The sequence below is a fragment of the Protomyctophum bolini genome (genome assembly GCF_963924005.1).
Source record: "Protomyctophum bolini genome assembly, chromosome: 7".
Taxonomy (NCBI): domain Eukaryota; kingdom Metazoa; phylum Chordata; class Actinopteri; order Myctophiformes; family Myctophidae; genus Protomyctophum; species Protomyctophum bolini.
Window position 1 is genome coordinate 42,578,090 of NC_137868.1, and position 10,377 is coordinate 42,588,466.

Consider the following 10,377-nt stretch of genomic DNA (forward strand, 5'->3'; position numbering starts at 1 on the left):
AAGTCATTGCAACAGTTATTTTACGACAAAATATCGTAAAATAATTCCTCGTGAGGACCAAGAGCATTCTCACTCTTCACAATGTATTTCTAAAATACGATACCATTAAGTATATACTAATAGAGACACACATGTAAACGCCCGGGATTCGAACTCAGGTCTCCCGAGGTGAAAGTTCAATATCTTATAAACCACTGGCAATCTAAATGTAAAAGGAAGAAGCAAGCTGCAGCGAATAGTAAACCTAGCCTCAAAAATAATTGGGAAGAGACAGCAACAATTAGGCTGTATCTACAAGGAGGTACTTCATAAAAAAAGCTATCAAGATAGCAAACGACCTCCTCTCATCCACTCTGCGGGGAGTTCGAACTGCTTCCCTCTGGTAGACGGTACAAAGTACCAAGAGCTAACCGTAACATTTTTTTAAATTCTTTCATACCAAATGCCATTAAGGCACTAAATTATACCATGTCTCGCAAGATTTGTTTGTTTTTCCAATGTATCTGCCACTGTTTGTCCTGCACTTTTTTTGCCATGTGAAAATAAATGTGTTAAGTGTTGTTGCTGTTGTTGTAGTAACCGTTTGATTTTTACGGTTTGAGACCGAAGATGAATTTCCACACGTGGACAATAAATGAAACTAACTAACTAACTAACTACACCAAAGGGATATCCCTATATTGACCAGGGGGAGAAAAAAATAATACACTAGTAAACTAGTCGACTAGCAAGCACGGGAGCAGCGCACGCACGTACGCACGCACGCACACAGGCACGTGGGTGCGGTACGTTACGTAATTCATACTAGTCATTGGTCCGACAAACGACAACCCACCTCAAACCCTAACCTATAACTGGAGGTTACGCAGTAACCGTGGTTATATTAGGGATATGAGTGAAGCGATACACTATGGGAGCGCTCCCTCTGAGCGCGAGACATAACCATAACCGCAAGCACGGGAGCAGGCGCACGCACGCACGCACGCACGCACGCACGTACGCACGCACACAGGAGTACTTGCCTCTCCGATCATTCCGTTCCACACGCCGTCAATCTTCTTGCCGTGCTTCCCGTTGGTGACGAGGTACAGGTCGTAGGTGAAGCCCACGATCTTGGCCAGCCTCTTGAGGATGTCGATGCAGAAGCCCTTGCAGCACTGCTTCATGGGGGCCACTCCCTCCTGGATGTAACTGTGTGGCGCACGGGACGAGAGGAGAGGAAGAGGAGAGGAGAGGAGAGGAGAGGAGAGGAGAGGAGAGGAGAGGAGAGGAGAGGAGAGGAGAGGAGAGGAGAGGAGAGGAGAGGAGAGGAGAGGAGAGGAGAGGAGAGGAGCGTAAACAGACATGATGGTCTTAAGCGGTCAAGGAGAGCTTGTCGATCTTCAAGGGGTTTAAGAAGGGGAAAAAAACACGACAAGAGGATGGAGAGAGAACCCTGCAGCGAAAGACGGTGTATATATATATATATATATATATATATATAAGGAGAGAAGCACAAAAACAGAAATAATAATAATAGTAGTACAGTAATAATAATACATGCAGAAATTATATGCATCACTTTTTAGGTATACTTAAACAATTTTGACCTGAGATCAGATTCTAAAAAAAATGTTTAGAAAGTTTTCTGAAAAAGCTATGTTTCTGTGTCAGTCGTTCTTCGATTTTTCAAAAGTAACTAATAAACAATAAATAAATAAATAACTATTTTTCAATAGCTATAAAGCATAGCATATAACGCCAAAAGGGGCTCCCGCCGCAAAATGGGTTACAGTCGCTTTGAAAAAATAAAAAATAAATAAATAAACGTTTTAAATAAATAACTAAGCGAACCAAAGCAGTTCAAATTAAAAAAGTAAAAGGGGGGCAATTAGAATTAGGTGCGGGTTTTAATCATGTCAGCTGTGGGGCTGCTGCGACGACTGTCTGTTGTCACCCTGCAGGTTCGTCGTTTTAGCACGGTGCGACAACAAAGGAAGAGGGAAAGAGAGACAGATACACACACAGAAGACATATGTATCCGCGTGCGTGTGTGCGTGTGTGTGCGTGTGGTTGCCCCTGAGCGACAGCCATATAAGCAAGTCGCGCGGGGTGCGGTGTACGGTGTACGGTCTGTCATTCCTCCGGGAGGCGCTGAAGCAGAAGAGAGTCTTTTCGGTGTGTGGTCTTATTATTACAGACCCATATGAGTCACCCTCCAGGGGGCCTACAGCAACTGACTCACATATCGATCAGAGAGGGGTCAGAGGGAACGGAGCAACCAGCGCAGCCTTAAGCCATTCTGGGCCGGAAGAACCCCCTTTCATGGTGTTTTAACTATAAGCATTATGTTGTACTTTATAGCTATTGAAAAAATAGCAGATCTACAAGCTCATATAGCTCATAGCGCGAGCTTGTAGGTCTGCTATATTTTTAATTGTTAAAATGTGGCACAAATCTTTGGATATATATTCATTCAGAGCGAACGTCTTTAACTCAATCTTTGCTTCTGGGGTGGGGTGGGGGTCCCCTGGAAGTACATATTTTCAGATGAGGGTCCGCGGCCAAATACAGATATTTCTGGGGGTCCTTGACAGTTGACACTGACATAAAACAGGTTTATTTTTTACAGAAATTCAGGATTTGTACGACATTTTGTATAGAATCTATAGTCAGGTCTAAATGGGTTAAGGACACCTGATGGATGTCAGTTTGGGGAGGGGGGGGGGTGGACGGTGGACGGTGGGGAGGGGGTGATGGGGAGGGGGCACACAAGGACGTGGCGGTCCGCGTCATCGGACAGTCGTTCGGTTTAACGTCACTACGTGGAGTCGTGCCAAGTCAAATGGAGGGTTTGCTATTATGCTGTGATAAAAAAAAGCTCCCTGCCAAAACGTGTTATATAGCCCCGACGTATAGCTATATGAAGGAAAAAGTGCATCTGAGCCAGCTAGTCGTGCATAAATATTCTGTGGAGTGCGGCGTCTCTTTCCAGCGAGGTGTACATGGTTTCTTTCTAGTTTTATAGTATTGACTGTATAGCGCGCCGAGCGGCGAGCGCCCACGGCCTAGGAGGGGAGATCAGAGGAAGCAACACCTGCTCCATATCCTGAACTATACGTATATAGTGCCTCAAAGAAAAGCCAAGTTAACCCATTTTGGCCCGGGAACCCCCTTTTGGTATACTTTAGCTATTGAAAAATAGCAGATCTACAAGCTCATAGCGCGGCACTCTCTTGTATAGGTTTGCTATTTTTTGAGAAATCGTGAAAATGTGGTGCAAATCTTTGAACGTTTTTAACTCAAATCTTTGCTTCTGGGGGGGGAGGGTGTCCCTGGAACTACATATTTTCAGATGGGGGTCGGCGGCCAATTACATAATAATCTTGAGGGGTCCTTGACATGAAAATGTTGGAGAACGACTGACATAGAAACATGGGGTTTTTCAGAAAACTGTCAGGATTAAAGAATCGTTTCCAGGTCAAAATGGGTTAAACACGCATATACTAGCAATGTCTACAACAATATGGAAATGACATACTTTTATGGTCAGGGCAAAAAAAAAAAAAAAACAACAAACTAAAAACGAATCTAAATATGAAAAATGATGTGAACCGATTATATATACTGTATACAAATCTGCATAATATATCTCTCGCATCTATCGAAATGTTGCCCCGAAGTTATTCAAGGAGAAAACTAAGGCATTGCTATTGATCGACACACTGTGGATGAGAGAAGGCAAAAGGCAACAACAACATTGCAGGGAAAGGAGAAAACACCAGCATGCTAATTGGGTTATATTAGAATACAAATAATTTATTGATTACGTTGCATGCTTGTGTTATCAGTATTGTATGCTAAATTATTGATTTAGACGTTCGCAACAAGAAGACATCATCATTGTTATAGGTTGTTTTAATTTTTAATTGTCTGCCTATAACTACAGTAGCTGGATTTCCAGAGCCATGTTTTGCATTTCTCCAGCTCTGTTCCAACAATTAATGCTCTGCAAAATAGGAAGGCCAGGATTAATGTGTGAACAATGGAGCTGACTTGTTGCAGACTTGATCATCGTTTTAACGAGGTTAACGACACTTAATGATATCGCAGTGTTTAACCCATTGTGGGGCGGGAACCCCTGTTGGTGTTTTAAGCATTCCGTTATACTTTAGCTATTGAAAAATAGCAGATCTACAAACTCATATAGCTTGTAGGTCTGCTATTTTTGAAAAGTCGTGAAAAAGGGGCCGCAAATCTTTGAATATATATTTCAGAGCGAACATTTTTAACTAAAATATTGGCTTCTGGGGGATCCCTGGAACTACATATTTTGAGATGGGGGTCCGTGGCCCAATAGAGATAATTCTGGGGGTCATGAAAAAGGTTGAGCACCACTTGACATAGAAACATGTTTTTTTTCAGACAAATGTTAGGATTTAGAACCCTTTACTTGTATCGACCTCAGTACAACATGGGTTAATAATGACCTAGATAGCAAACTGAAAGGTATTGTCTTATAGGGAAGAGAAGTGCTTCAGAAACAGGGAAACTTTATTGTGCGTAAACTTCACCTCAGCACAGTGGGAGAGTGTCTTTTTTTTAAAAAGCAACATAATAACAATTCCAAATTATGCACAGGGAGTATATTACGGCATATTATAATAGATACAATGTACAGTTCTCTCTCACGCTTATGTTGGCAAAGGCTGTGGTGTGAAATAGGGACTATAGTCACACACCTGTTGTGGCACTGCCCCCTAATTACCTACTGTAAAAGGTTTCTTCTAGGTTATTGCTGCACTGTCTGTGATTTTCGAGGAGGTATTTTAGCTTTTTAGAAGGTAGTATATACAGACATCACTTAAACAACGCAGCATTGCATTTAGGATTCTTTCTTATCAGTTAACCCATTTAGACCTGAGGACGATTCTTACAAAATGTCTTCTGAATCCGGACAGTTTTCTGAAAAACCCCATGTTTCTATGTCAGTGGTATATATACTCAAACTTTTTCATGTCAAGGACCCGCAGAATGATCTGTATTCTGGCCGCAGACCCCCCCCCCCCCCCTCCCCCATCTGAAAATATGTATAGTTCCAGGAACCCCCTCCCAGAAGCAAATATTTGAGATAAAAACGTTCGCTCTGAAAGAATATATATATTCAAAGATTCGCGATTTTTCCAAAAATAGCAGACCTACAAGTTCAACTAAATGCAGTTGTTCTGCCAGCCCCCCCCCCCCCCCCCCCCCCATTGCATTGTCCTCTGTCGATTGTCCTCTGTCTTCTATTGAGAGTCGCCTGAGCTTGCAATTTTCTTTTTAAATCTGCCATGGTTTCACAGCGTCACAGTTTTCTGTATAACCGACCCCGAAAATCCTCTGGAACGCTCAAAGCCCTTTTGGCTTCTGCGTTAGACATATTGGCAGGTGAGTTTGTAAAGCCTCTCCTGTTGCCATCAGGGCATCATTACGTCTCACCCCCGCTTGTAAAACACTGAGTGACATTCTTAATCCTCCCCCTTGTCCCCTTGCCTTGGCACAGCACGACGTTTAAATGCTCCGTAAAACTTTTATATTTCATACAATTGTATATCAAAAAAAATTTTACCTTATACGAGACAATGTTTAACCAGTTGAATATATTCTGGGGCAATCGTGGCACAGCACGACTTTTAAATGCTCCGTAAAACTTTTATATTTCATACAATTGTATATCAATTTTTTTTACCTTATACGAGACAATGTTTAACCACTTGAATATATTCTGGGGCAATCATTAGGCCTACAGGGGAAAATATCAGATCTACACTGCAGTTCAACAGCACGTGTTTGTAAATCGATTTTCTTTTAATTACTTTTCATCCAAGTAGGTTTGCTGTATTTTTTTTTTTTTTTACCATGTGAATTTGAGAACGTTTAATATGATTTCATTCTACGCCATAGCTGCTTGGAGTATAATCTGTTTGCTTTGCATGTTGTGTGTTAACATGTTTTTCTGCAACACGCTGCTCAAAACGAACTGCCCTGGTGGGATTGATATGGAGTCGTTTGATGTTTGTTAAGAGAGAAAGTCATGTCCGCTCCTCATGCCTTCTCATTCCTGTTCCGACGTGTTTGCACCAGACTAGACTGCTGCGCTACATTTGCATGCTGCACAGAAGCCCATACATTTTTTATGCAATAACTTCAACGTCGGCATGCTAATAATCTATCCCCCCCCTGCACTGGAAGGAGACGAAGCCCCGAGTCTTTAAATTGAGATGCGTTCGAGGTACCGGTAAATAATATCTAAAGTTCCGTCCCTTGTGGAAATTTGGGCTGACATCCCAAAGTGTGAAAAAAAGAAAAGGTGAACTTAAAAAGAAATTCAAAGGCACTCAGTTGAGTTTAAAAACCCTAAGGATATTTTTTTATGGCTCAGCTATCTATCTATCTATCTATCTATCTATATAAAAAAGATGGGAATTTGAAAATAGCAGATATACAAGCTCACAGCATGCAGCTCAAATACCACAGTACGCATGTGATACTCCATCAACACATGGAGTATGCATGCGATACTCCAACGCATGGAGTATGCATGCAATATACTCCATCAACGCATGGAGTATGCATGCAATATACTCCATCAACGCATGGAGTATGCATGCAATACTCCATCAACGCATGGAGTATGCATGCAATACTCCACCGCATGGAGCATGCATGTGACGCCCCATCCCACAAACGCATGGAGAGCATGCCCGACCGTGTGTGTGTGTGTGTGTGACCATACTGCGGTGCTCTGACCTGGCGTTGAGGGGCCGCCGGCACGGCACCGAGTCCCGGATGCAGGTCCCCGAGGAGGGGTCCGCCAGCTCCACGATGACAAAGGGACGCTCCTCCAGCGTGACCACGCGGAGGTGCTGGGCGTCGTCCGGGGGTCTGAGGAAGGGTCCGTAGCGAGACCAGGCCGGGTAGCGGAGCCGGAGCACGCCGTTCTCCCACCAGCCTACCTGAACACACACACACACACATACGCACACACACGCATACGTTAGACACAGTCTAGACATCTTTAAAGGTAGAGTAAGTGATTTCACTCAAAAAACCTTAGGTTTCGTTTTTGGCTGTGGGACCTAAGCCTTCGTCCAATCAGGATAGAGTCAAAAACGAAACCTACGGTTTTTTGACCCCCAGGGGTTAACTGGGGACAGGGAGGAACTCCTTATATGGTCAGCACACTCTATAGTAGAGAGGATTATCACAACAAAGCAAAAAAATAAGTGATATTTGAATTAAGTGAAATCACTTACTCTACCTTTAAGCCCATGAAGACCTGCTGAGGCCTATTCTATACCTTCTATGTTCTCAAGGTGTTTTCGTGCCAATAAGGACCTCCACATTGATATGTGTTATAGGCCAGAGGTGGGCAACTCTTTGATGATGGAGAGGCCCCACTATATATTTACACAATCACTCCAGAGGGGGGCGCCACATTGCATAATACTGTCGGAGCAGAAACCTACTTCTCTCCGTATTTAACTTTTTCGTAATTAATCCATTTAGGCCTGACCTCAAAAATAAATAAATTAAATCTTCTAAATCCTCTTCTAAATGTTTTCACGATTTTTCCAAAAATAGCAGACCTACAAGCTCGTAGCGCGCCACTTACGCCATGTGTCAGGATAAGCGGATGACTGAACCCAATATGCGGAGCCACAACAGGAAGGTTCAAAATCAAAGTGGTTTATTTATATCAGAAACGGGTAACAAACAAAAAGTAGCTGTATAAGCTCAGGATACTCAGGAGACAAATCCAAACATTCCAAATGTCAGGTGTAAAAGGAGTAACTTGGACACTCAGGCATGAAGGAAGCATGAGTTCAAGTCCGTTGCTCTCCCCTTGTCCTCCATATATTGGGGGACTAGGTTGGTGGAGGGTGTGTAGAGCCCAGGATCACATTAGATGATTGACACAGGGGTGAAAGATGGGTTACAAATGGGTTATAAAAATATATTTTTTTCAAACACTCCAAATGTACAAAAATAAACTAGGAAGTCCAAAAAGGGCAGACTGTAGAGTACAAGGCAGTACATCATGAAGTCCAAGATTCAAACCTGAAGAGCACAGAAACAAGGAACCAGGAACATCTCAGGGAAAATGACAAATGTTCTCTGACAGTGAGTGTTTGTAAAGGAGTCCAGTTATATAGGGAGCAGGTAAATGGGCACAAGTGTTCACAGGTGGGCTGACGAGGGAGTTGGAGACAGGTGAGAGAATGGGACTGCATGAGTGGAAGGGAAAGTGGGAGTGGCCAGGGCTGACACACGGTCTGTGGATCAGAGCCTCACCTTGACACTATGAGCTATGAGCTATGAGCTTGTAGATCTGCTATTGTTCAATAGCTAAAGTACATAGTACATAACATAATGCTTAGTTAAAACACCAACAGTGGTTCCCGTCCAGAATAGGCCTATACACCCCCACAATTACCAAAGAGGACGCATTTATTCATTATTTCTTTGTACTTTGACTTGTTCGCGCCTGCGTTCCTGGTTTGCCTCACCTCCTCTCTGTTTTGATTTGATATACAGTATTCATGATACAATTCATAAAAGAGCAGCAGGCGGCTACAGAATTGTCAGGAATGTACAAAAAGTCAGAGGACCGTTGTGATCCAAATAAATAGTATATTACAGCAAGAAGAACATGTGTGTACAATGATGTCATTGTAAATGAGGTCATTTCAACTCGCTCTGCCTCTAGTTGCTCTGCTCTCCACACACACACACACACACACACACACACACACACACACGCACACGCACACACACACACACACGGCACCATGTTTGTACGAAATACATTTTCCTCTGAACAGCCAGGGAGGTCAATGTCAAACGTTTGCTATTTTCTGAGGTAATTGAACCCGTAATCCACATATATGGGCCTATACTTTTGTCTCCGTTCGTCATTCTGAATTCGGTCTGCGATGCCTTTATATAAAAGCCTCTTAAATGAACACCGGCATACTTCATCTTATACTGAATGACCTTTCTGAAGTCTTTAATTCATGAATAAATATTGTTTTTGTTGTTATACTGTACATTCCTTCCCGGTGAAGGATCCAAGACCAAAAAGTGAAAACATGATGAATTGAAGAAAATATAGGCCGTGGGGTCCAGTTCAACAGTTTTTGGAAGAAAGGGCCGATTGGAGGACTGTTTGTTTGGAGGACACTCGGATCATACTGTGTGTTGACGTTTACAGTATAAGGGAATTTTATTCTCTCTCTATCTCTCTCTGTATGGGGGGGGGGGGGGGTGGACTGGCCATAGGACGTACCGGGCATATTCCCGGTTGGCCACCATGATAAAAAAAAGGAAAAAAAAATCTTTTTGGACAGGCAGGCAGGGGCCAATAGGCGACAGGGCTGCCAGGAAAGGTCCGGGCGTGCTGCCATTCTGCCAGTGCCATCATGATAATTCCACTGTGAGTGACAAGTAAAACCCTCTACAAAAGGGGGTTGTGTAGAGAGTTGTCTGTTGGTTTGTGTCATTTATGTTGTTCTGTAAAAGTGGTATTAGGGCTTGTTTGTTTGTTTGTGTGTGCCTCGACGGAGCGGGAGCCGGTACTGTAGAGTTTCTGCTATCTGCGCGCTGGTCGTGGTGGGTGGGCCGGTCTGGGCCAAATTCACGCGAAAATGACCGGGCCGAACTTTTGTCCCAGTCCAGCCCTGTGTGTCTGGGACAAAAGTGTCCTGTGTGCAGCTGTCCTGTCCTCCCATTAGCGGAATGTATAGCAGCCCTGTACCCAATTAGTAAATTCATTGGCTACTGCTGAGCAATCCGTCCCATATACCGGGGAGGATATAATAGCTTCCATTGGCTATACTTCCTCACAGAGGTGTTCGCGATAATCCAGCATGGATGCGTTTGTGCCTCAATGGAGGCAGAACTGCACGTTTGCAATGCATCACTCTTTTCCACAACAGATCTGTTAAACCAAGTGCACGCGATATACATGCGTCTGCGATGCGATTATTCAACCACCTTCAACTCTTAACTGTTACAGAGCAGCAACAAAAACTGTAGGCTAATATGAACAGATCTATATGGATCATCTGCGGCACTGCCACTAAGAAGCACTGCTGTATACCGTATAATAGTAGTGCAATAATGCAGTCTTCTCTGTGCTCACCAGTGGTGTAAAAGTTTATACTTAAGTAGGCCTTTACTGTACTTACAATTTTGAGGTATTTGCACTTTACTTGACTGTTTCCAATTCCCCAATACTTTTACTCCCACTACACCCGAGATCCACATATTGTACTTTTTTACTTTCTTATTTTCCTTTCGGCTTTTCCCTTCAGGGGTCGCCACAGCGAATCATCTGCCTCCGTCGCACCCCGT

The 10,377-nt window shown here is 43.3% G+C and overlaps 2 protein-coding genes across 2 annotated transcripts in view; one reads left to right on the forward strand and one right to left on the reverse strand.

The window, feature by feature from the left end:
* The window catches only part of grin2db (glutamate receptor, ionotropic, N-methyl D-aspartate 2D, b), a gene marked incomplete at its 5' end in the record, with an annotated part of 136,559 nt that overhangs the window by 107,785 nt on the left and 18,397 nt on the right, over nt 1-10,377 (reverse strand). The window contains 2 exons of the mRNA XM_080768345.1: nt 1,023-1,191; nt 6,772-6,977. Of these exons, the coding sequence (XP_080624471.1) occupies nt 1,023-1,191; nt 6,772-6,977 (375 nt within the window). The remainder of the gene's footprint in view (nt 1-1,022; nt 1,192-6,771; nt 6,978-10,377) is intronic.
* Nucleotides 1-10,377, forward strand: part of pitpnc1b (phosphatidylinositol transfer protein cytoplasmic 1b) — a 350,470-nt gene that overhangs the window by 80,499 nt on the left and 259,594 nt on the right. The window lies entirely within an intron of this gene.